Here is a 26,556-nt window from a genome sequence, read left to right as displayed (position 1 = left end):
CGGATGTGAATCTGAATATGTGATAATGCATTAATATATACCATGATCATGTACATCTACACACACACCCATATATGTATATATATACATACTGACATACACATGAAAAATATCTAAGGTTGGTTGTCGATTGCTATCAGGAATGCTATAAATATATCATCTAGGGTTAGGGTTAACAACTCTTGTAATTGTCTCGATCTTTCACTCTCATTTCTATCTCCCACCGTAGAAATTTAAAGTAATAAAAATTATTTATATATAAATATATCATCTTCTTAAATATACATCACATTAATACATTATTACAAATTTAAATTTTACAAAGGAGTCGAGAAGAAGAAGCATATGAGAAAGCGTCAAGTGGTGTTGAGGAGAGCCTCGCCGGAGGAACCTTCTAGAAGCTCGTCGACGGCTTCGTCTCTGACGGTGAGAGGTGTGAGATACGGCGAGTGTCAGAAGAACCATGCGGCGGCGGTCGGCGGATACGCCGTCGATGGCTGCCGTGAGTTCATGGCAAGCAACGGAGAGGAAGGTTCGGTGGCAGCGCTAACGTGCGCCGCCTGTGGCTGCCACCGCAGTTTCCATCGTAGAGAAATCGAAACCGAGGTTGTTTGCGACTGTAATTCACCTCCTTCGACTGGAAACTAGACCAGTAAAAACTAGACCTAGGTAAGAGTTAATTGGTTGTGTCTTTGTGTGCTATATATTATACTATAATACACGGCTGAAATTCTTAAAATATATATATTATATTGTTTTAATACCTTCGTAGTGTCAAGGGTTTGTGTCTCGTTGAGAAGTAAAGCAGAAAATTTCAGAGATGTATAGATTGGAGGTTGTGGAAGATCTATAATAACAGGATGCTTTAAGCATGTCTCAGAAAAGATCTATGAAAAATGAAGCTTATATGTTTCAAGAAAAAAGAAGGTTGTTTTTATCTAATGTTTTATAAAGTTTGATTTTCTGTTTTGGTCAAATTAATGTATTTTGATTATGTGGTCGAAGCATATATCGTTTCAAATCAATTTCACTTTAAGACAACTACTAAGTGTATTGTGAAATAAATTTGTAACAAAGTTAATCTTGTATTCTAAGAACATTATATATGGGTATTTCTTGATGAATCACTACAAAAAAAGAGGTGAATTGTATCACTTAATTTATATCACATAATTAAGTGATCCTATTTTAAATCATTTATTTGTAAATGAGACAAATATATATAATTTAGCATCACTTCTAAGAAAGTGATGTTTTATTAAATCATTTGGCATCATTTTAACAAACGACATATTTTTGTTGCAAATTGTATCACTTTAACAAAAAAATGATACTAAAGTTATATCAATTATATAAATGATGTACTTATTTTGTTGTTGACATCGCTTATTAAATAAAACCGATGCCAATAATGTTTTTTTATCAGAAATAATTATTGTATAATAACTTCAGTTATAGAAACTGATGTAACCATTACAAAACTAAATAAAACAACCCACTAAAACCAATCAGTTACAAAATATTTTAAACTTCAAAATCCAGAGATTACGTGAAGTAGTTACTCTATATTATTTGAATTTAACCTGTTTTTCTTTAATTCAATTATCATTTTAAATTCTATAACTGTTTACCTCAACCAAAAATCTTCTCTATCGTGATCCTCATTCATGAGTTCTTCTCCTTCTCTCAAATTTAAGCTTTTTATTACTTTAAAATTTTCAACAAAAACCATTCATTTCTTTCTTAAATTGAGTTAACTTCTCTCTATTTTTTTTTCTGTACATTGTCAACATTTCAGATTGTGATGACAATGAGGTGTATAAAGAGAAACGGATGATGAGACATGACGTGTCCAGGGTTCTTGGTATTTTTAAGGTATTATAAACATATTTTAACTTTAGAATGAATCTCATGTGTTTAAGTCTTTTTCCTAAAGATTGGTACTATTGTTTCGTCAGGTTTCAATAACAATAGGGTTTGATGCTGGAGTATTATCGTGTATGGAGTACATGAAAGCAGCACCGTGGTTTGAAGATGAAGAGTACAAGACTGGCTCATGTTGTCTGAGCTATATCTTGAAAAAGTAGGAGCAACAACCTTCATGCCATGATCGAAGATTGAGGATGAAAATAAAATACAAGATCAAGAAGAAGAGTAGATCCTAGATAGAAGAAAGTCATGATCATTTATTTTTAACTATTTTTTCTATGTATTCATTTATCACTGATTCATTTGTAACGATCTTTTTTTTCTTCTTTGTCATATTATATTTTCAGTGGAAAAGAATAAAAATAGTCAATGCAAATGATTTTTATTATTTATTGACAAATTTATTTATCGGATAACAGTAATAATATTTAAATTGAAAATTATAAACAATATAAAATTTAAAATATTTTCCAAATTTTAATATTAGTTAAATTTTAATAATTGATAAATAATAGATAGTTGACATCAGTTATTTTAATTGATGTTAATACTAACATCATTTTTTAAAAACTGATCCAAATTTTAGTATCATTTTCTACAATTGATACATATTGACATCACTTAAAAATTGATGCAAATATTCAATTATTTTACATCAATTATTAATAAAATGATGTAAATTATTTGCATCACCACTTTCAGAGTCATTTACATAAGTGATACAAAATTCTTTTACATCATTTATAAGTAATACAAATATATAAAATAAATGATGTTAAATCATCTTTTTTTTTGTAGTGAATGAATGAGAATGATTGTTCCTTAACATATATGGAAGGTTCCTCTCTTGTAACAAAGCTAGATAAATATGGAAATAGAATTATTGGTTATCTCAATTTTTTTAATTGTTCAGATATACTTCACTATTATTATTTGCGAAATAATTTTTTTACTTCCGAACTCTTACGTTAAAAGTTAGAGCGGTTAAAGTAATTGTTACCGTTAATGAGTTTTATATATAATTTATTATATAATTAAAAATAAAATTTATGTTAATAATATTAGATTATCAGTTATATTAAATAATTGATTATAAAGTAATATAATAAAATTTTCAAAATAAGTAACATATTTTCTAAAAACAAGATAATTTGTATATCTATCATGTTGTTATCTGGAAATAATATTTTCTATTCTAAAGTTAAAAGTTAAAATTTTATAAAAAAATTATAATTAAATATTAATCAAGCAAAAACATTTGTATCAAGCTATTTTCTAAATTATATCTAATACGTGAGTGTTTTTAAAGTTTCAACACAATAATAAGCATTTATAGTTTGACGAAAAAATTCTCATATATAAATAAATTGATGTTTGTTTTAAATCTTTTAAGAACATAAATAATAATTTATTATGCAAGTTTTTAAGCTAATAAAATAATAAACTAATAAATATTTGTAAGAATATTCGTATGTGCAGATAAAACACATCATTTTTTATAAATCTTCTAGAGTGAGAAGAAAAAAAGTTAAATTTGGCTATGTCGAGAGGACTCCTTTTGCTTTTAAAAAAAATATGGAACTTGTGGTAGTTAACTTTTAAATCACTATTACATATATTAATGTTATTTTCAAAAGTACATGTTTCAAACTAGAGATCGATTAAATTATATAAGTTCATAATTTACTGATTGTGCCATGATAAGGTACCACTTCCTTCGGAATATGCCTTTCCGTGCATGTTTCCAGTAATAATACTCTTTTACATTTCCAATATGGAAAAATACTCTTTTACATATTTTTAATATTTTGTGTCAAAAGATAGATTTCTTCAAGTTTATATAAAATGACTAGAAAATATATAAAATAACTTTGAATTAAAAGGAGAGCCAGAGGCCCACAGATCTAATCTTTGTTGGTTGCTAACTTGCTATGATGAAAAAGATTAGTTTTTAATTGATTTATTAAAGAACCGTTGAAACTAATGATCGTTCATGAGAATGGCTTGTGATTTCTGATGATTAGTTTTCCATAAAATCAGAATTAGGTGGGAACTAAATCTAATCTAACTGAATACTCACAAAAAGTACAAAATAGTTAAATAAAGAAATAAAATTAAGGAATGCTAAAACAAAAGAAAAAATGAACGACACTATTACAATCTCCAATTAATAGGGTTTTGAGCTGTTGTTACTGCGATAAACTACAGTATTGACCTGATGAATTAGGTGTTATCATTCGAAGAAAGTTAGATATCTTTGAAATGACGTGTGAGATGTATCATCATGAACGTACATTGTTAGGTATTTGAATATGGAGAGAAACAACTCCTGCTGCATATGTTTGTTAGCAACATTGTACCGAACTTGGTCAGGCCAATGTCGATTTTATATCCCTATATTTTCATATGTTTAATATATATCTATGCTGACAAAATATATTATTCTTCAAGATAGATGACGTTCTATTTTGTAATGATTTACAACACAAGTGATAGATATATTACTATAAAAAAAAAGTTTTCCGAACGGGTTCAATCAGCACATAATCACATTCTCATGAATCTAGTTATATTCCTAAGTTTTCACACTCAACCATTCACTTGCCACCGATTAGTGAAATACCATCCCATCGTGGACTAGACTATGACAAAATGAGAAAATCGATGATTTCAACCTCAACAATTTCAGTCGTGTTAAATAAAAGCCGAACAAATAGTCAGTACCAAATACGATCTCAACTCAATTATAATTCAAAAAATTTACCAAAATTTCTTAAAATGTGCCTAAAGCTACATTGATTCTAACCGAAGTTAGTCAATCGTTACAAGTAAACGACGTTGTTTTGATCTAATTTTTTTTAAATAAAAAATGTTCATTCAAGAATTCAAACCCGTGCCTTAATACCCCGTCCAAACGGACATGGTGATGATTGTATAAACTACTATACGTCTAAAGTAACTTTTGAAATATTATTAAAGTAACTTTTGAAATATTATTAAAATTTTGAAATTATATAAACTACTATATGTCTTCATCTTATCCAATTAAAAATACGGTGATGATTGTTTATGATTTATATAAATACATTAAAATCCTTTTACTTATTATATATTTAATAAAATTATATCTTACTAAAATATAAATAATAGTGAAAGAAAGGTAAAACGCATCTTAACATTTTGAACAAAATATTAAAAATATATAATATTAACTTGCTGACAAAAAAATATAATATTAACTTTGAAAAATAAAAAAAAATTCCACTTAAGTTTAAAAATTAAAAATAATGTAAATAAGAAAGTTTTATAAATAGCTTCAAAGTTGTAAGTATATTTAATTTCTTATAGTTATAAATGTTTTATTATTTATATTTTAGTAAGATATTTTACTATTAAAGATATGACAAGTAAAAAATGTTAATGTATTTATATAAATCAGAAAAAATCATCACCAAAGTTTTAATTGGATAAGATGAAGAAGTATAGTTGTTTATATAATTTCTAATTTATAATAATTTTTCAAAAATTTACTTTAGTCTAGTGGTTACTGTGCCCCTTTAAATGGGTACAATGTACATGTTCAAATCCCATAATGAACATAATTAAAAAAATCAAAACGACGTTATTTTAACTTGTTAACGGTCGATTAACTTTTGTTAGAGTCAATGTTGATTTATACACGTTTTAAAAAATTCGGATAGTTTTTTTAACTATAATTGAATCGAAGTTGTATTTGGCACTAACTATTTGTTCCGGTTGTATTTGGCACGACTAAAATTGTTAGGGTTGAAATTTGGCACTTTTCCTTGCAGAATACAATGCTATCACGTAGTATACATATTCCATTTCTGATATTCTGGAAATCTTAAACTATTCTCAACTCCATTTCATATTATTTGGTTAAATAATACTTACTTTTCTCTAGATTTTGAATTATGAATTAGTAGGTCCACGTGACTCATACATGGACCATAAATAATTAGTTAGAAGAGAGAACTGATGTAATACGATTAAACCGGATGTTACCAAGTTATACCATCTCCATTTTTTTCCTCTAAAATAGAGTAACTCTATAATAGAGTTAGATGTTGTTCCAATAGTACTTTATTTTAGAGTGAAAAATAAAGTAATGAACAAAAAATAAAAAAATTACTCTATATATAGAATAAAAAATAAGTTTACACTATTATAAAGTAGAAAATATAGTACCATTGAAGCATTTTTATTCTAAACTCTATTTTAGAAGGGAAAATATAGTGGGGTTGAAAATGTCCTACATCTCTAAACTAAACATCTCTTATGTGTATCAGTTTTCAATGACTTCACACACAGCTATGTCAAACTATATCTAGTTAAAACTCTAAATAGTCAGTTTTCTTTTCGATTCTTCAAAACGCAATCCAGTTTAGATGAACCATATATACCAATATTATAAAAGGATCATCAAGAGTTTTGTATCATTGGAAACTAATCGGAGGGCCGCATAGGGCGTTGATTGACGACAATTGACTGACAATTACATCAAAATTCTGAGAATTGTATAGTTCTTATTTTATTAGAACAAATGGTGTATAAGTTTATTATAGTCTTACTTGAACAAAATTATTGCAGTATGTTACTTATGACTTATGAGTTATGAGTCTTATGACTTGCATATAACAGAAGGAAAAAAAAGTAAGTCGACTTACTTTGTTTAAATAAAAGCCCAAATAGTGATTAACCAATTCATAAACATTTATGGGCCATGCTAAATTTGATAGCCCATGATCTGAAGCAAACGTACACACCGCATCTCCTTTGTCATTTTTATTTTCTCTGTAATTTTAGTATTGAAATCTAAAGGATAAGACAAAGCTTTTCTGATGCTCGTTGAAATCACTGCAGTCGAAAAATCCATAAAATACCGTCTTCTAACCCGAGAACAAACATAAAATTGTCTAAAATTCAAAATTTATTTTGTTCTGTTTCATACTTTTTTCTTTTAAAATTGTACTGTTAGACTTGAATGGTAATTAAATTATCATTATTATTCACTGCATATACGGACAGAGAATTTGTTTTCGATGTTCTTGTGGTAGAAGCATGTAAGGAAAGACAAAATTTAAATGTTTTTTGAAATTAGTATAAACACGAGAAATTTAGGATCACATGCATAGTAGAATGAAAATGCAGTTTATACACATAACAAGGAAATGATTATCATATGTTACAATTCCAAAAAGACAAGTTTGGGGTCCACAAAACTTTGAATGGCAAGCATTAAGACAGTCAAAAATCTGTTTTATAGATGGTGCGTGGAAAGAGAATGACAAATTCACGGGGCATGGATGGTTCTGCAGAGTAGTAGGATCAGAAGAGAAGATGATGGGGGCGATGAATTTCCAAAGAAGCTTATCAGTTCTACATGCCGACTGTGAAGCTTTGATATGGGCTATGGAGTGCATAAAGACCCTTGATTTTTTAGACATAGTTTTTGCAACAGACTGTTCTCAATTGGTGAAGATGGTATCCTCTCCAGACGAATGGCCAGCTTTTACTACACACATGGAGAAGTTTCGACGCAGTAAGTGTTTCTTCCCTTCCTTCAAGATTCAACATATACCAAGAGCAACTAATCTAATAGCAGACAACCTTGCACGAGGTGCTCGGAGTTCCCCTTCAGCTGTATTTTATGTTGATTCTATTCCACCGGTTTGGTTTTCCGAGCCGGTAGGTTTCTTATCATAGATTAGTTATTGTTTTCAAAAAAAAAAAATTATGATATGTTACATATTATGTTGATTTTGGACAATAATGTAATTTCCTTTCGTGTAGAAAAAAGTGAGATGCTTTGATGCTTTGTTCCAGGAAATTTAAAGAGGCGATTGTGAGCAAGAATTGAAAAAAAAAGAAAAAAGTATATCAGAGAATTGTGGTTATGTATTGTGTTTACAGAAGTAGGATAATCAACTTTAAGGTTACATCGGAAAAGATTCTCGGCGATGCAATTACTGAGAAACCAGTCATTGAATCTCAGCAAGTTTGGTATGATTGAATGAAATTAGGGATTCGAACAACAGTTTCGTGGCCAGAGAAATAAGTGGGTGAACCATAATTTTAAAGAAGATGAAAAATTAGCGATGGATTGTTAGAGAAGATGAACAATAAATTTTGTGTCTTATGTTCTATTCTAGTTTATAATCATATTATAATATGATACACTTCTCTTCCTCCTCCTATGTGAATTGTATCTATTTCTCTGCCCCATGGGTCTTCTTGTTCACTATTCCTCTAGCTCCAGTGTCTTGTCGTCCAGCACAGTCACTACAAATTGTGTCCTTACCTCCTACATGTTCTTCTTCTCCTTTAACTTTTGTGGTGGTTTCTCTCCTACTTCATAGACTCCACTACAACTGAAACATCAATTCTTCTGCTAATTGTATCTTCTCATGCACCTCGTAATTCTTCTTCATCACTACTTCAATACAGTGGCAGAGGTAGAAAAAGAATCTACCGGGGTTAAAATTTATATATGCAAAATTATACAACTAATTAAGAGGGTCAGACTATGAGAATTTAAACAATTAATCAAAATATATAACAATTATATGCATATACTAGATCAAATTCGAAATTTCGCAGAGGTCAACTGACCCATGTGATCCTTGCCACTGCTTCAACATCTCTCCTTCTTGCATTGCAAATGCACTATTTATTTATTTATTCTATTTAGTGAACATATAGAAATGTGACTTTACAATAAATAAATATGTGTTATATTTTGTAGGTGTAACATTATTATGAATCGATTGATTTATACTTACTGATTAAAATTAATCATTTATAAATGGGTTGACAAAAAAAGATCATTTATAAACGGAAATATATTAGGATTATATTATTAAAAATGAACGATGATCAATGTGATATTGAGTATTGTTAATGTGCATTATACTCTACTATTATATTTATCGAAACAGTATAGCCTCCTCCTCCTCTTATTATAAACATGTATAAAACAATATAGTTTATGTTATGTGTAAAGACTATGATATGTTTCCTATCGAATAGAACAATTTTGAGTCTTTTAAGTTTACTAGTTGTATCTGGTTTTGCTTCTTGAATCGGTGTAGACATTCGCACAATAGATACATACCATTTCTGAAACTTGCTTTTACAAAACAATATGCAGTATCAGAGGTGATCTGTTTGGTTTTCATTTTCTGACTATACTATACATTTTATCTTATAGATAGTTTTATATATAGTCAGAGCCGACCTTAGAATTTTTAAGGTTAGAAGTCCAAAAATAAAAAGTGGCCGAAAATAAAATGCTGCAGGTTGGAGGATTCAAACTCTGGTTTGGATTTAATGAGCTATGGCTATTAATCCACTACATTAAAACACGCCTTTAGAAAATTGTGGCCAATTATATTGATATTATTTAGCGGTCGGAAGCCCATGCTTCTTTCGCTTGGACCTAGGGTCGGCTCCGTATATAATAGGCTCTAACATTTTTCACGCACACACGCTTTTAAAGAATAAGAGAGAAATTTTTCTCTCCACTGCAAGAAAAGTTACAATGATCTAGTCGGTCCAATCAGCTACACCAAACTTCGCTATGTCAGCCTTTCAATTACCAGTCAGTCTATGCAAACAAATGCAATCAATACTCACCACATTCTGATGGGATTCAAAGAATGGAGAGAAAAAAAAACTGCTGGAAGTCTTGAGACTCTCTAACTCATCCCAAAAGTCTTGGAAGACTAGCCTTCCGTGATGTTCAAACATTTAATAAGGCTCTGCTTGCAAAAATTGCTTGGAAGATCTTCACCAAACCAAACAGTCTCTTGACCAGAATTTTATTGAGCAAATACTGATACAAAACTTCCTTCACAAAAGTATCTCTAGGCTCAGCGATTTCACAAGGTTGGAGAGGCATTCTAGTGTGCAGAGACTTGTTGTTTAAGCATCTTGGCAAAGTAATAGGAAATGGAAAGAGAACCAATCTCCGGTCGGATTCCTGGATACACCGTGAAACAAATCTCAAACCTATCGGCCATGTCGCCTTGCAAGATAAACACCTCATGGTAGCTGATATCCTTACAAAACTAAAGAATGGAACAAGGATCGCATTGTAAACCTCTTACCCGAACTAGCTGATCACATCTTTAACATCAAACCAAGTATGTTAGGAGCTGACTACTCATACGTATGGCCTCTGCAGAAGACTGTAAGAAGACCTTCGGACCTTTTAGGAGCACTCTCGGACTTCGATTCTCTGGCTTCTCCTATGACATCAACCTTTCTCTTTTGTCGCTTCTTTTTTATCCATCGCTCTAGTAATGGACTTGCAGATTCTATAGCTAAAGCCTGTTTTTCATTGTATTTGGGCCCAAGACCATAAGCCTACCACTTGCACAAAAAAAAATGTAATTGTTCCTTCCACTTTGTTTTACTGTGTAACAAGGCTATATTTTTCATTGTTAGACCTTTGTCAAATATTCTCCTAAATGACCTATAAACATATTTATACTATTATTTGAGAAGTAAAATTGATGATTTGTCATGCTCTCCAAAATTTTAAGCTCACTCATATTTTATGCTTAATTAATCTTAATAAATATTTTTTGTGATTTAACTGTTAATTTTATCATTATCTTCAGGATAATTAAAAAATATAACGATAATTTCATAGTTAAATTTATATTATATTTACTTTAGTAATATTAAAATATTATATATATGTTTATATTATATTTTGATTAGTAATATTAAAACGAATCTATTTTAATATTTATCACATAAGAAAGAACTATTTATCTTTTAAGATAAATTTCTTAGGAAAATCAAAATCACATCATTGTGATTTTTTTCGTTCTCACGTTAAAACTTAAATCGTTTAAAGTTTTTATTACCCTTAGTAAAGAATTAGGTTAGATTTTTTAATATATAATTACCCGTAAATGAAAAAAAAGTTCATTAATTTGATAATCATCATTATCTAAAAAGATTCTTTATACATCATAATATTTTGAATATTTTAAAAATAAATATAAATCCATGTGTATAGTTTAATGTGTATATGAATGTTTTCAAATTTATTTTACGTAATAAATATATATTTTATTAAAATAAATATTGTATATAAAAAATATTATTTAATTAAATATTAACTATTTCAAAAGCATGAAAATATTTTTATCCGGTGAAATCAATGGTGGTCTCGAGCTTCTCCGCCTCTCCGCTTCTCTCCACCTCTCCGCTTCTCTCCACTTCTATCCACCTCTCCGCTTCCCTCCACCTCTCCTCTTCTCTCCACCTCTCTGCTTGTCTCTGCCTCTCTCCTCCGGTTCTCTGGTTCCAGTTTCTCGTAAAGAATAACATGTCTTTGCAACCTTTATCTTTGCATGTTGCGTTCTTTGGTTCCAATGGTGCGTTCCAATCCTAGACAACCTTTATGTTTGCATGTTGCTCAAATGATTTGTTGCCATGGGTTTGTGTTCCTCAGGTTCCTCTTTGCATGTTCCTCATTTTGTTTCTTAGAATTAAATGAAAATAACAGTATGTTTTTGTCTAACTTTTGCGTGTTTATCACATTAGGACACTGAATTAGAATGATAGAATTACATTTGTTAATTGTCTTAGTTTGGTGAATTGATTACTGTGATCATATCTTCTATTTGTTTTGTTTATGGATTCGTTCATGGCTTTGATGTTTTTTTCTCTGATTCGATTTTTGATTAAGAAGGACAAACATGCTGTTTTTTCATTCCATTTGATTTGTCCTGACTTGATTTTCGTTTCTACGTACCGAAAGAAGGAAAATCATTTATTTAAGTGGGTTGATGAAGTTTTGCTTGATGAGATTTGAAGGGTAGAGGCGGAGCAAGGGAAAATTGTAGAAGAGATTGAAGATCCGAAAAGGAGTATGAAAATGACAATGGAAGAAGAAATTAGGAAGCAGAAAAATTCCCTTGGAATAGGTTGTTTAGGAAGCATTCTATTGCTTTCGGAAAATTAAAAAGCTAAAAATGAATGGAATCAGTCTACTGGTTCTTAGTATTTTGTTCTTTCTAGTTTTTTTATGACAATGAATATGTCGATTTTATTATTCTTATTACTATTACTAAGTCGATTTTATTAGTCTACTGATACTTATTATTTTGTTCTTAGTGTTTTTTGCCTTACAATGAATATGTCGAACAAACGAACGCACTTGATATCATGCATATTTCCATTGTTTTATCCATCCATCCATATGCATTTTGATCATATAGATTAGGATTTAGTCATGTTTAGGTTGCATTTTGCATACATGAGTCCTTATCAGGTATTGGAGTATCACATGGAGTTCTTGGAGACGTTTGGGTGCATTTGGAGCTCAAAAGAAGTGTTTAAAGTGATCAGCGGACGAGCAACACACCGGAGCGACCTAACCGCAGCGACACGATGAAGTCGCTGTGCCTTACCTCTCGGAGCGACCTAACCGGAGCGACGTCCTGAAGTCGCTGTGCCTTACCTCTCGGAGCGACCACGTTGGAGCGACGTCCTGAAGTCGCTCGCTCTTTTGACGAAACAGAGCTCAAAACTGAAGCCGGAGCGACCTCTCGCAGCGACACCCTGAGGTCGCTCCCGAAGCCCAGAGCGACGTGCTGGAGCGACTTGCCGAGGTCGCTGCGCGTCGCCTATCTGCTCGAATTCATGTTTTCTCAAGGGCCTTTTTGTCATTTTATTATGCACGTTTTTTATTCTGAAAACCTATGTTTTAATACTCTGTAAGCCACCAAGAGGGGATTATCTTTTTGTTCTTAGAAAAACCACCAAAAACCTTTGGAAAGTCATCTCTTTGAATCAATTGATCAGTTTATTATTGAGAATTCTGTGTTCTTATCTATTTTTCCTGAGTTTCTCTACATGATTAATCTGAAATCCAACATGGGTTTAAGAGGAATCATGGAGATTAGTGAGTAATCACCTTTTGAATTCATGGGTTAGGGAGATTGAGGGTGATTAGGTTAGAACTAGGATGTTTTAGCGTAGATCATTCATATTTCCTTGCTAGTTGAGTGAGCATAATGCATCTTCTGAGTTGGCCACTCAGTAGTTGAGCCTTAGGCATTTCCCCCCGAAAGGTGTTCGAGGAAATGCCCGAGACAACTCTTCTTAGCTTTTAGCATACTTTGCCAAAGACATTTGTTGTTAGAGGTGCTAAGATAGCCATTGGACTCGCTAGTTATGATTGCTTTCATATTATTCAACCAAAGACATTTGATGTTTGAATTGTGTTAAGTAAATGAACATTCATCTAGACATAGAGTTTGTTTAGGATTGTGTCCAAGCTTAAGGTTAATAGATTGATTGATCGTTTGCCATCTTTAGTTCGAAACTTGATCACCCGAGGTCTAATCCCTATATCCATGAGTTCTCTTTTCCAATAGTTAAGAAAGTATCATTTAGTTATTTCTTTTAATTAGTCATAGTTTAAAAACCCATCTAAATCATTGATTGCACTTAGATTAAGTGATTACTTGCATTCTCGGTGCTTTGATATCTCTCAGAACTGGTTCGACAATCATTTATACTACAGCATTTGTCTTAGGAGCCTTGAAAACTCCTAACACCAAATTGGCGCCGTTGCCAAATTCTGAGTAGATTTAAACATTGAGATTTAGTCAATTGCTTGAGACTAAGTCATTTTTATTTTCTTTTGTTACTGACTCTTCTTCACCTCCCTTTAATCTACAGGTGTATGAACTTGAGGAGCAGGGGTCCATCAAACCTAGTTCCAAGAGCAGCAGACATCAGGGCTTTAGAGAGAGAGTGTGCTAGAAAGAGAAGAGAAGAAGAACATCAGGCTCAATTGCAGAGACTGAACACTGACATAGGAGACGTTCATCAAGAAGATGCAGGCGTCAATGGCGCTAACAACAATGGCCCACCTAACCAACAGCGAGCAGCTCGACCCATTGGCACTTACGACCGTCCAAACATTCATGGTCATAGATTGGGAATCCGAGCACCCGCTGTGGCAGCCAACAACTTTGAGATCAAGTCAGGACTCCTCAACGTGATCGAGAACAACAAGTATCATGGCTTGGCTCTAGAGGATCCATTTGATCACTTGCACAGGTTCGACAGCTATTGTGGGTTGTCAAAAACCAATGGTGTGTCCGAAGATGCCTTAAAGCTCAAGCTATTCCCTTTCTCTTTGGGAGATAAGGCACGTCAGTGGGAGAAGTCTCTACCCAGCGACTCCATTACCACTTGGGATGACTGCAAGAAAGCATTCTTGGAGAAGTTCTTCTATACTTCAAGAACTGCTAAGCTGAGAAACGAGATTTCCAGCTTTCAACAGAAGGGCTTGGAAGGTTTCAGTGAAGCCTGGAGAGATTCAAGGGCTACCAAGCTCAATGCCCACACCATGGTTTCTCTAAGGAGAGCTTGCTGAGCACATTCTACCGTGGTGCTCTCCCTAAGTACAGGGCCAGACTGGATACAGCTAGTAATGGGTTCTTCTTGGGGAGAACTGAGGAGGATGCAGAGGAGCTGGTTGACAACATGGTTAAGAGTGATGCAGTCTACAGTGGAGACCACGACAGACGCAGTAGAACTGTTGATAAGCAGACGAGGAAGGAATTGAAGGCTCTACAGGATAAGATAGACATCCTCATTGCTGATAAAGCTACCCAAGAGCAGCTGCACTTTGTTGGCAACCCAAGCCAAGAGACACCAGTTGTTGTCCATGAAGTTGAGGGTTTGGAAGGTCAGGAAGAGCTGTGTTTCATCAACAACAATGGTAGCTGGTACAAGAAAGAACCCAACTTTCAGTACAACAACTACCAACAGAAATCCTATTCCAACAACCAACAGAGTGGTTATCAGCCTCGGAACAATCAGCAAGGCAGCTATCAACCTCAGCAAAACCCTCCTCCTGGATTCAACAACAAGGGCAACCATTCTTCCCAACAACAATCTAATCCCTCTACCTCCACTCCTCAAGTCAGCAGCACTGATGCTCTACTGAAACAAATCCTGGAGTCTCAAACAAGAAGTGAGAAGCATGTTGGCTATGAGTTGAAGAATCTTCACTCAAAGATTGATGGGAGCTACAATGAGCTCAACAACAAGTTCAGAGCTTTGGAGAACCAGTTTGCTGCCATGAACACTCAACAAAATCGCCAACAGGTTCTCTACCTGGAAAATCTGAGCAAAACCCCAAGGAAACCATGAAAGCTATCACTCTCAGGAGTGGTAAGGAGTTACCTCAGAGAACTCTCACCAAGGATGCTGAGAAACAAAGTGAGGGGGTTGCCATCACCATAGATGATGAAGTGGTGATTGTTGATGAGAAGATCAATGACGAGATCTTGGAAAAGATAGTGGAAGCAAAAGGAAAAGGAAAGGTTGGAGAAGAGAAGAAAACAGTTAAAGATGGTGAAGTTGTCACTCCTGCAAGTGAAAACTCTTTTGTTCCTCCTGCCTATGAACCCAAGCTTCCATTCCCAGGTCGATTCAAGAGGCAGCTGCTAGAGAAGTACAAAGCTTTGTTTGACAAGCAAATGAGTGAAGTCCAGGTCACAATGCCCATTATTGACGCTTTCATGCTGATCCCTCAGTACAGCAAGTTCCTCAAAGATGCTGTAGCTGCAAAGAAGAAAGAGATGGAGGGCATGGTGATTCTCACTCATGAGTGCAGTGCTATCATTCAGAGACTGGTCATTCCAAAGAAGCTAGAAGATCCAGGATGCTTCACATTACCTTGTGCCCTTGGACCTATGGTATTTGATAGATGTCTCTGCGATTTGGGAGCTAGTGTCAGCTTGATGCCCCTATCTGTTGCTAAGAAGCTGGGTTTCACTCAGTACAAGAAGTGTAGACTTTCTCTGGTATTGGCTGATCGTTCAGTGAAGTACCCTGTGGGTATCTTAGAGGACCTCCCAGTGATGGTTGGAAATTATGAGATCCCTACAGACTTTGTGGTGCTTGAAATGGGTGAAGAAGCTCAAGATCCTTTAATCCTTGGAAGACCTTTCTTAGCCACAGCAGGAGCTATTGTTAATGTTAAAGAAGGCAAGATTGATCTCCATCTGGGTAAAGGGCACGTTCTGCATTTCGACATCAAGGAAGTAATGAGGAGGCCAACAGTTCAAGGACAAGTGTTCTACATCGAAGAGATGGATGCCCTTGCTGATGAACTCCTTGAAGAGTTGTCACTAGAGGACCCTCTACAGCATTCTTTAACTGTAGAGAAGGAGACTGAGGTGATTGAGAACCTGGAGAGTACTGCCTATGGGATGATGCTGGATTCACACCAGGCGTTTTTCAGTAAGGACCAGTACGAGGAGCTTCCACAGATGGTTCACCAACAAGTCTCAGTCACTCAACAAGAGGACAACCAGCAGGATGACTGGAGTGAACTTAAGGCACCTAAAGTGGAGCTTAAACCTCTTCCCCATGGTGTAAGGTATGCATTCCTTGGTCCTAATGAAACTTACCCTGTCATTGTGAGTAGTGAACTTACTGAAAATGAGCTATCTGAACTTTTGAAAACACTTAAAAGATTTAGAAAGGCAATAGGTTACTCACTAGATGACATCAAGGGGATATCACCCTCTTTGTGCATGCATAGGATACATCTTGAGGATGAATCAATGACTTCTATCGAGCATCAAAGAAGGTTAAATCCTAACCTGAAGGATGTTGTAAAGAAAGAGATTCTTAAACTCCTAGATGCTGGTGTTATTTACCCTATCTCAGATTCTAAATGGGTATCACCTGTGCATGTTGTACCAAAGAAAGGTGGTATCACTGTGATCAAGAATGACAAGGATGAATTGATACCAACAAGAACCATCACAGGTCATAGAATGTGCATTGATTACCGAAAACTAAACTCTGCATCTAGAAAGGATCATTTTCCACTACCATTTATTGATCAGATGCTTGAGAGACTTGCAAATCACCCATTCTATTGTTTCCTTGATGGGTACTCAGGATTTTTCCAAATCCCCATACATCCCAATGATCAAGAGAAAACGACATTCACATGTCCCTATGGTACCTTTGCATATCGAAGAATGCCATTTGGACTATGTAATGCTCCAGCCACCTTTCAAAGGTGCATGATGTCAATTTTCTCTGATCTGATTGAGGATGTTGTGGAGGTATTCATGGATGATTTCTCTGTCTACGGATCTTCGTTTTCTGCTTGTTTGTCAAATTTGTGCAGGGTCCTACAGAGATGTGAAGACACCAACCTTGTGCTGAATTGGGAGAAGTGTCACTTCATGGTCAAGGAAGGGATTGTGCTAGGACACAAGATTTCAGAGAAGGGGATTGAGGTGGATAAAGCCAAAATCGATGTTATGGTTGGTCTGCCTCCACCAAAGACAGTGAAAGACATCCGGAGTTTTCTTGGTCATGCTGGATTCTACAGGAGGTTCATCAAGGATTTCTCCATGATCACTAGACCTTTGACCAGACTGCTGTGCAAGGAAGCTACCTTCAGTTTTGATGTAGAATGTCTACAAGCTTTCAAGAAGCTGAAAGGTGAACTCGTTAGTGCCCCAATTGTCCAGCCACCTGATTGGGATCTCCCTTTTGAGATCATGTGTGACGCCAGTGACTATGCTGTGGGAGCTGTTCTGGGGCAGAAGAAAGATGGCAAAACCCATGTGATCTATTATGCCAGCCAAACCCTCAATGATGCCCAGATGAAGTATGCCACAACAGAGAAAGAGATGCTGGCAATTGTTTTTGCCTTTGAGAAGTTCAGGAGCTACTTGGTTGGGTCTAAAGTCATTGTCTACACAGATCATGCCGCCTTGAGACACCTTTTGGCCAAGAAGATGCAAAACCCAGGCTTTTGAGGTGGATCCTTTTGCTCCAAGAGTTTGATATGGAGATCAAAGACAAACCTGGAGTTGAGAATGGAGTAGCTGATCATTTGTCCAGGTTGAGGATAGAGTCTGGTGTCCCTATTGACGAAGGACTTCCTGAAGAGCAGATCATGGCTATCGAAGCAGTGATAGCAGTTTGTGAGACTGGTAGGAAACTGGAAGAGGTCAAAGCAACAGAGGAGAAAGAACCTTGGTATGCTGATTTGGTGAACTACCTAGCCACAGGAAGAGAACCTTTGAATCTTGTAGGGTATGCCAAGAAGAAGTTCTACAAGGATGTGAAAAGATATTACTGGGACGAACCCTACCTCTACATTCTCTGCAAAGATCAGCTTTATAGGAGAGTAGTTGCAAATGAGGAGATTGATGGGATCCTTGCACAGTGTCATGGATCATCCTATGGAGGTCACTTTGCCACTTTCAAAACAGTTGCAAAAGTATTACAAGCTGGATTCTGGTGGCCACATATGTTCAAGGATACACAAGACTTTGTTTCGAAGTGTGATTCTTGCCAAAGAAGAGGAAACATCACCAAGAGGAATGAGATGCCTCAAAATCCAATCCTTGAAGTTGAAGTGTTTGATGTCTGGGGTATTGACTTCATGGGACCATTTCCATCATCTTTTGGCAACAAATATATCCTTGTGGCTGTTGATTATGTCTCCAAATGGGTGGAAGCCATTGCAAGCCCCACCAATGATGCTAGAGTTGTAATCAAGATGTTCAAGAGCATCATCTTCCCAAGGTTTGGAGTTCCAAGAGTTGTAATCAGTGATGGAGGTTCCCACTTCATTAACAAACTGCTTGAGGGACTTCTCAAGAAGAACGGTGTGAAGCACAAGGTGGCAACTCCTTATCATCCCCAAACAAGTGGCCAAGTTGAGATTTCTAACAGGGAGATCAAATCTATCCTGGAGAAGATTGTGGGGATTACAAGGAAGGATTGGTCCAATAAGCTTGACGATGCACTTTGGGCTTATAGGACAGCGTACAAGACACCACTGGGTACCACACCTTTCAACCTAGTGTATGGGAAAGCTTGCCATTTGCCAGTGGAGCTTGAGTACAAGGCACTATGGGCAATAAAGTTGCTGAACTTTGACATCAAGAGTGCCAAGGAGAAAAGGCTCTTTCAGCTACACGAGCTTGATGAGATAAGAATGGATGCTTTCGAGAACTCAAGAATCTACAAGGAGAAGACTAAGGCTTTCCATGACAAGAACATCCTGAAGAGAGAGTTTAAAGAAGGAGACCAAGTTCTTCTCTACAACTCTAGGCTGAAGTTGTTTCCAGGAAAGCTTAAGTCAAGGTGGTCCGGTCCTTTCAAGGTCAAGGAGGTTAGACCATATGGAGCAATAGTTTTGTGGAGCACTGATGGAAGAGACTTCACAGTCAATGGACAAAGGGTTAAGCTCTACATGGCTACTGCACCAGAGGAAGATGGGGTTTCAACTCCACTGTCTGATCCTACCCCGGCCTAATCTAAAAGGAGTCAAAGTCAAGCTCGGGACTTAAAACAAGCTCACTTGGGAGGAAGTCCCATGCGTATCCTTGTACATATTGCATTGGTATTTCCATTTTTCATCTTATTGCATAAAAAAAAAAAGAGAGAGAAGTTGTGTGCAGGTGCTTGATCGGTTCATTTTGAGCAGGAGTCGTGCGTGGGAGCGAGGTCTCACAACGACACCTCAAGGTCGCTCCAGCTGGGAGCGAGGTTTCGAGAGCGACACTCCAAGGTCGCTCGCGTTTTCGTCGTCGGATCAAGAAAAATCGCCTCAGAGCGAGGTCTCGGAGCGAGGCCGAAGGGTCGCTCCAGCTGGGAGCGACATTATGGGAGCGACACCTCGGAGTCGCTCGCGTTTTCGACGAAACGGAGCTCAAAAACTGACCCGGAGCGACGTCCTAGAGCGACGCCTTGAAGTCGCTCCAGCCCAGAGCGAGGTTTCTAGAGCGACACTTCAAGGTCGCTCGCGGTTTTGTCGAAACACGACGCGAGGAAACGACTCGGGAGCGACCTTTCCCAGCGACACCCTCACGTCGCTCCCGAACCGGTCCAGGTAAGTTTCCTAACTCTAAACCCCGGTTTGATTCAAGTAAACCGACCCTAGACCACCCTAAACCGAACCGGACGACCCTAAACCTACCCCAACCCCCGCGACTCTATCTCTCTCACTCTCCCCTCCTCTCACAAACTCACAAACTCTCTCAAACTCACCCACACCAAAAATCCCAAAACCTTCTCAATTCTCACCCAAATCAACTAGTTCTTGTTTCTAAACCAAGCTTTCGCCCCTGTAGCCTATTCCTCACCACCCATTCACCATTTCCTTTCATCCAGAGCAAGGTATTGAGTTTTTAAATTCAAATTCGTAGGTCCATGAACCCTAGAATTTGAAAGTCGAAATTTGGTCACTTTCTTGCTAGATTGTGGTGAAATAGACTAGGGAAAGTTTATCTATCAAGTTGGGTTGTTGAATTAATGGTGAAATTGAGTTTAATTTGCACTTTGGCAAAATTAGGGTTCATGGAATTAGGGATTTTCGAATTTGACCTTAATTGGGTGAGTTTGTGGGTGAACTAGATGTGTTAAGGTGTTACAAGAGTGAGAATTGTTGCATTGTGTTGAACTTGAGTTTAAATTGATAATTCATTTGTTAAGTTCACTTTTGCAATTTTCTCTTGCAAAATCCTGTTTTTCTTTACTTCCAACTACTTATCCCTTTTCAAGTTTTTACTTCTTCAGGTGAAAATGGTTAAGAAGACAAAGGGAAAGTTGGAAGCTGAGAAGCAAGAAGCTGAAAGAAAAGAGTTTGCATTAAGAGGAAAAGCTTTATCCTGCGAGCCAACTGGGTCAGGGACGCAGAGAACCGTTCGACAGCAGACTTTGGCTGCAAGGAAATCGCAAGAACAAGAGAAGAGGGCTGGGAAAAGTGTAGCAGTTCCCACTCATGAGGAGAGTGAAACTGAGAGTGCTGATGAGCAGGCACCTACGAAGAAAGCCAAGATGTCCAAAGGAAAAGGGGTTGCTGTTGATCGAGACAGGGCAAAAACTCCATCTGTGGAGGAGCTGTATGATCACTTGAAGAATGGGGTCACTTGGGCTCCAACCAGGTTCGCCGACCTCGATTTGCTGAAGGAGTTGGGCCTAGAATCCGATATTGAGGCGATGCTGGGACATTTGAAGATGCCAAAACTCCTCACCATGGCTTATCCTTTCTACAAGGATGTCACTTGTCAGTTCCTATCCTCTCTTGTGGTCACTTACCACGACACGGCGCATGTGAGGCAAGGATGGGGAAAAATCACGTTCAAGGTCAATGGAAGGGAATACAACATGAACTTCAAGGACATTGGGAGGGTCATGGGGTTCCAAGACCTAGAAGACCACTCACTTCCCAAGTGTGAGAACCTCCCCACAGAGCTTTGGAAGTTGATCACTGGAAACAGGCACTCTACCGGGGCTGACAAGAACTCACACATCCGACACCCGTCTGTACGCTACCTCCACAGATTGCTAGTCCATGCTTTCTACCCACGGAAGCAAGCTGGTAATGTTACTGAGGAAGACATGCGACTGCTCTGTCCGGCTATCCGTCCTTACGCTCAACCTGGAGTGTTACCCCTTCCCAGCACTGATATCTATGCTACCTTTGGGATGGTCAGTTTCTTTGTGGGCCGTCTCGAACACTACAGAGACTGGGCGTGGTACACCACTGATTCGCGCCCAAAGATGGGGATAGGCGGAATGATCACACCACTGCTCCAATTTCTGAATGTTCCCTTGGGAAAGGACGCAGCGGGGCCTAGGTTCATTGATGGCACCTACTTGAGGATTGCCACCTATTTCAGTGGGATGTATGGGAAGGACTACGTCTACCACTACTACTTGCAGGGCAAGCCAGTCGAGGTGGTTCTTCCAAACCGGAACCTGACGAGTTTAGAGATACCAGGAGCTGTCAGCTTCAACATTCCCCAGGAGTACTTTCTCGGAGAACACGGGCCTCTCGATCCAATTCAAGCAGCTTCATCAAGGAGAAGGAGTGTCCCTACGCAACCTGACCCGCCTGTTGCAGACACGTCTGAGCATATCTATGGACCTCCGCGCTACTACTTCAAGCCCCATGACGGAGTCCTTCCCCCTGGAGCTCTCCGTGATGCTCATGACCACATTGGTCGTCTCCAGAGGTGGAACAAAGCTCAGGACAGAACGATAGAAAAGCTGAAGGATAAGTGCAAGGCGCTCAGCAAGACTGTGAAGAAGCAGGCAAAGACTTCAGCCAAGTTCATGAAGAAAGTAGCTGATGTCTTAACTAGGGGAGGAATAGCTGGATGTAGCTCAGCCGATTTCGCTTTCGCGAACACCTCAAACCCCCAGCCCCCACCCCCGCCTGATGCTCTTGGCTTCCCCCTCACTGCTGCGCAGCTTCAGCGTAAGTGGAGGAACCCACCCACTCAACCTTCCACTTCCGGCAACAAATCCCCATCCCTCGCTTCTTCTGACAGTGAGCACGAGATTGACGAGGTTGAGAGCCAGCCATGGTATGGAGGCTCCGGTTCAGCATCCGGTGGTTACTACACCACCTTCCCTCCTGACGACGACGATGCTGGGGCATCTGCCCCCACCTATTATCCATAGGAGGTACTTCTTTCTCTCCCTTGTATATACCATTTCATTTTTGCATATTAGTTTTCTTCTCGGTATCTCCTTCTTTCTTTGACAACACAGAGACTGTGTAACTCAAGTTTGGGGGAGGTACCAAGCATTTGATCATGTTTGCTTTGATTGTGTTTCATTTGAGTCATGCATTGCACACCTATTTGCATAAAAAAAAAAAAAAAAGATTTTTCATTTAGTTTGCATCATTTGCACCATTAGGAGAGTCTAGAGCATATAGGTTGCATTCACTTGCATTGGGAGCAATGATTTTAAATGCCTTGTAAAGAACACTACGTTGCACCATTGAGTAGCCATGCACCTCTCGAAAAGACTTGTATGTTTCGAGCCTTGAAAACTCTTCTTGAAACTTGTTGATTGCTGAAACTCAGTCTTTGAAGCCAACTACAACCTTATTAGAAATGAATGAACTTAATGCTTCTTGCTTAGGGTCCCTTGTGTACTGAGTCATGGCTATACACACTGGAGTTGTCACATCTTTTATGCCAATCTTTTTGACAAACTCTAGTGGTAGACCACTCCCAAAACCTTTCCTTCCTTTTAAGCTTTCATTGTTTGATGAGTGAGGCCTTCTTCGGAAAGTCTTACATGCGCATAATGTTGAGAGTATCGGGAACGACAATGCTTGATCTTCATTTTTGCTAGATTGGACACTCTTTTGTCTAGCTATAGGTGGGAGGGTGAGTGTTGTGATCATGATTTGGGAGAAATGAAAAATAAAAAGGATAGACTCTTTGTGCTTAAGTGAATTGATTTTCTGGGATAAGTAGAGAACCTCTAGCTCTAGTTTTGAAAAGTCTTGGCCCCCAACCTAAAAAAAAAAAATATATAAAAAAAAAAAAAGGAAATCGAAAAAAAAAAAAAAAGAGAAAAGAAAGAAAAGGGGGCTAGCAAAGTTGTTAGGAGCTAAGAAATGTTTTGAGGTTGTAGAAAAATCCCTTGTAGATTTCAAAAAGAAAGAGTTAAAGTTCTTAGGATCTTTTGGTGAGAGATGTGAGTTGGGTTTGACATTTGGGAATGATTGTGTAATTGTATGTTTGGGAAAAGGGTAGAACAATGGAGATTGAGCATTGTATGCATGAGTTGGTCCCTTTCTTAGATATATTATGTGCAATGTCAAGGCTACTTGTTTTGAGAGTAAACCACCTTAAAGATCATATGTTTTGAACCTCTGGAATCACTTGAATAAAAGCCTTCCCTTACCCAACCAAATGACTTGGACCAACGGACCATTTGCAAGAATTCACCTGATGTTTTGTGCTTAATGAATGTGAGAGTTGGTTGATTTGAATGTGTGGATGCTTGATGATGAGTGTAGGGACAAAAGGAGTTGAGATAGGCCTAGAGAAGCTAGAGTGTAATAAGAGAGTGTGCTAATTATATTTGCTAGTGGTGTTTCTTTTGGCTATGAGCTCCCACCTTCAAATTTCTCTCCCTATGAGCTCTAGAAAGTTCACTTGTGGACAAGCAAAGAACAAGTTTGGGGGAGTTGATATCATGCATATTTCCATTGTTTTATCCATCCATCCATATGCATTTTGATCATATAGATTAGGATTTAGTCATGTTTAGGTTGCATTTTGCATACATGAGTCCTTATCAGGTATTGGAGTATCACATGGAGTTCTTGGAGACGTTTGGGTGCATTTGGAGCTCAAAAGAAGTGTTTAAAGTGATCAGCGGACGAGCAACACACCGGAGCGACCTAACCGCAGCGACACGATGAAGTCGCTGTGCCTTACCTCTCGGAGCGACCTAACCGGAGCGACGTCCTGAAGTCGCTGTGCCTTACCTCTCGGAGCGACCACGTTGGAGCGGTCCTGAAGTCGCTCGCTCTTTTGACGAAACAGAGCTCAAAACTGAAGCCGGAGCGACCTCTCGCAGCGACACCCTGAGGTCGCTCCCGAAGCCCAGAGCGACGTGCTGGAGCGACTTGCCGAGGTCGCTGCGCGTCGCCTATCTGCTCGAATTCATGTTTTCTCAAGGGCCTTTTTGTCATTTTATTATGCACGTTTTTTATTCTGAAAACCTATGTTTTAATACTCTGTAAGCCACCAAGAGGGGATTATCTTTGTTCTTAGAAAAACCACCAAAAACCTTTGGAAAGTCATCTCTTTGAATCAATTGATCAGTTTATTATTGAGAATTTTGTGTTCTTATCTATTTTTCCTGAGTTTCTCTACATGATTAATCTGAAATCCAACATGGGTTTAAGAGGAATCATGGAGATTAGTGAGTAATCACCTTTTGAATTCATGGGTTAGGGAGATTGAGGGTGATTAGGTTAGAACTAGGATGTTTTAGCGTAGATCATTCATATTTCCTTGCTAGTTGAGTGAGCATAATGCATCTTCTGAGTTGGCCACTCAGTAGTTGAGCCTTAGGCATTTCCCCCCGAAAGGTGTTCGAGGAAATGCCCGAGACAACTCTTCTTAGCTTTTAGCATACTTTGCCAAAGACATTTGTTGTTAGAGGTGCTAAGATAGCCATTGGACTTGCTAGTTATGATTGCTTTCATATTATTCAACCAAAGACATTTGATGTTTGAATTGTGTTAAGTAAATGAACATTCATCTAGACATAGAGTTTGTTTAGGATTGTGTCCAAGCTTAAGGTTAATAGATTGATTGATCGTTTGCCATCTTTAGTTCGAAACTTGATCACCCGAGGTCTAATCCCTATATCCATGAGTTCTCTTTTCCAATAGTTAAGAAAGTATCATTTAGTTATTTCTTTTAATTAGTCATAGTTTAAAAACCCATCTAAATCATTGATTGCACTTAGATTAAGTGATTACTTGCATTCTCGGTGCTTTGATATCTCTCAGAACTGGTTCGACAATCATTTATACTACAGCATTTGTCTTAGGAGCCTTGAAAACTCCTAACATCAGCACTCGTGGATCTGTCCATTGTAAACTCATACATCAGATCTTGTCTAACAAGCTCAAACTCAGTTGTGTTTTACATACGCAAACATTGTTGTTTTGGGAAGAGAGCTTGGAGAGACGGATGAGAAGAAGAGACATTTGTTTTGTAAACACAAAGTTGCTCTGCTGTGCTCACTAATACCAAATCTATTACTCAACTCCAAATCGGCTTAGCTATCTTCTTCCACATCAAAACCTTCCAAAATCATTTTCTTTTTAAATCCTTTAAGTCAGAACTTGATTCAAATAACAGTAGTTTACCCCCCTCCATTTGTCATCAGCCAAAAAAACCAGTGGTTGCACCTAATTCCCTACACCACCTGTTGTCTAGATATGCATCATAGAACAAGAGTTTGAGAAAATCACAAAGTATTTCATAATCATAGATTGATGTAGAATAAAAGGCAAAATCATATATATATTTTTTAATATTTTGACAAGGCAATTCGATCAAAACACGTTTTAAGAAGTTAGAATATTTTTAGATTATTTTCTTAACTAAAATTTCTTTAATTTTTGCAATATATATGTTTTCTTATCCGTAGAAGACACATTCTACACTGTGTAAAACCATGACAAAAATCCAAAATGTAATATCTACCTTATTTAGACGTACGAGTAATGTCTAGATTTTGCATTCCGGGAATTTTAGAATATTTCATAAAAATAGAAACTGTAGTCTAGAGAAAAGTAGATATCTTTACAATTAGTAGAATTCGTATTCTCCATATTTAGAATTTTAATTAAAAGTAGATTGTTCGTTCTAAAAACGTAGATGAATTTGTGTAATCTAGAATTTGTTTTCTACTAACCTATTTTCCGTAGAAGACGAAATCAACTTTTAGTAGAAAGAAATTTAAATTTTTTATATATCAAGTTTTCAAACAAAAAATATCATTTTGTGTATATGGATGGTTTATTAATTGTTTATATTTTTAATAAAAATTTTGATTCATGAAACTATTTATTTTATTAAGTTTCAGAAATGGTAAAGGTAAAAGGAAGACAAAATGGAAAAAATTATATCAAAAAGACAATTATGCCGAATTGTTGTTTTTTTGACAATTTTCCCTATATATATATTGAGCGATGAGATTTTAAAAACGAGTTCATATCAGAAATCAGGTTTCCCCTCATTTTTA

At 36.9% G+C, this 26,556-nt stretch overlaps 1 protein-coding gene and 1 non-coding gene across 3 annotated transcripts; one reads left to right on the top strand and one right to left on the bottom strand.

Moving 5' to 3' along the window:
• The first annotated feature begins 186 nt into the window (after nucleotides 1-186).
• Nucleotides 187-7,768, top strand: LOC106409950 (mini zinc finger protein 2). Of its 2 annotated transcripts, none has more exons than XM_048735332.1 (2): nucleotides 187-669; nucleotides 7,217-7,768. In XM_048735332.1, exon 1 carries the CDS (start codon nucleotides 346-348, stop codon nucleotides 646-648), a length of 303 nt encoding a protein of 100 aa, XP_048591289.1. In that variant the 5' UTR covers nucleotides 187-345; the 3' UTR covers nucleotides 649-669; nucleotides 7,217-7,768. The 2 variants fall into 2 exon arrangements, with proteins under 2 accessions (XP_048591289.1, XP_013705939.1); XM_013850485.3 differs by lacking the exon at nucleotides 7,217-7,768 and adding an exon at nucleotides 773-1,125 and having other exon boundaries at nucleotides 192-669.
• A 6,465-nt stretch (nucleotides 7,769-14,233) lies between these two features.
• On the bottom strand, nucleotides 14,234-14,339 carry LOC125576052. The gene has a single exon (XR_007314586.1). It is a non-coding gene; the product is annotated as a small nucleolar RNA R71 (small nucleolar RNA).
• Nucleotides 14,340-26,556: the final 12,217 nt, after the last annotated feature.

This window comes from Brassica napus, chromosome A6, assembly GCF_020379485.1.
Source record: "Brassica napus cultivar Da-Ae chromosome A6, Da-Ae, whole genome shotgun sequence".
NCBI classification, from domain to species: domain Eukaryota; kingdom Viridiplantae; phylum Streptophyta; class Magnoliopsida; order Brassicales; family Brassicaceae; genus Brassica; species Brassica napus.
This window is presented reverse-complemented; position numbering and strand designations above follow the sequence as displayed.

What these genes read in the sequence shown, in the direction of transcription:
- LOC106409950 (XM_048735332.1), top strand. Translation starts at nt 346, where the DNA reads ATGAGAAAGCGTCAAGTGGTGTTGAGGAGAGCCTCGCCGGAGGAACCT.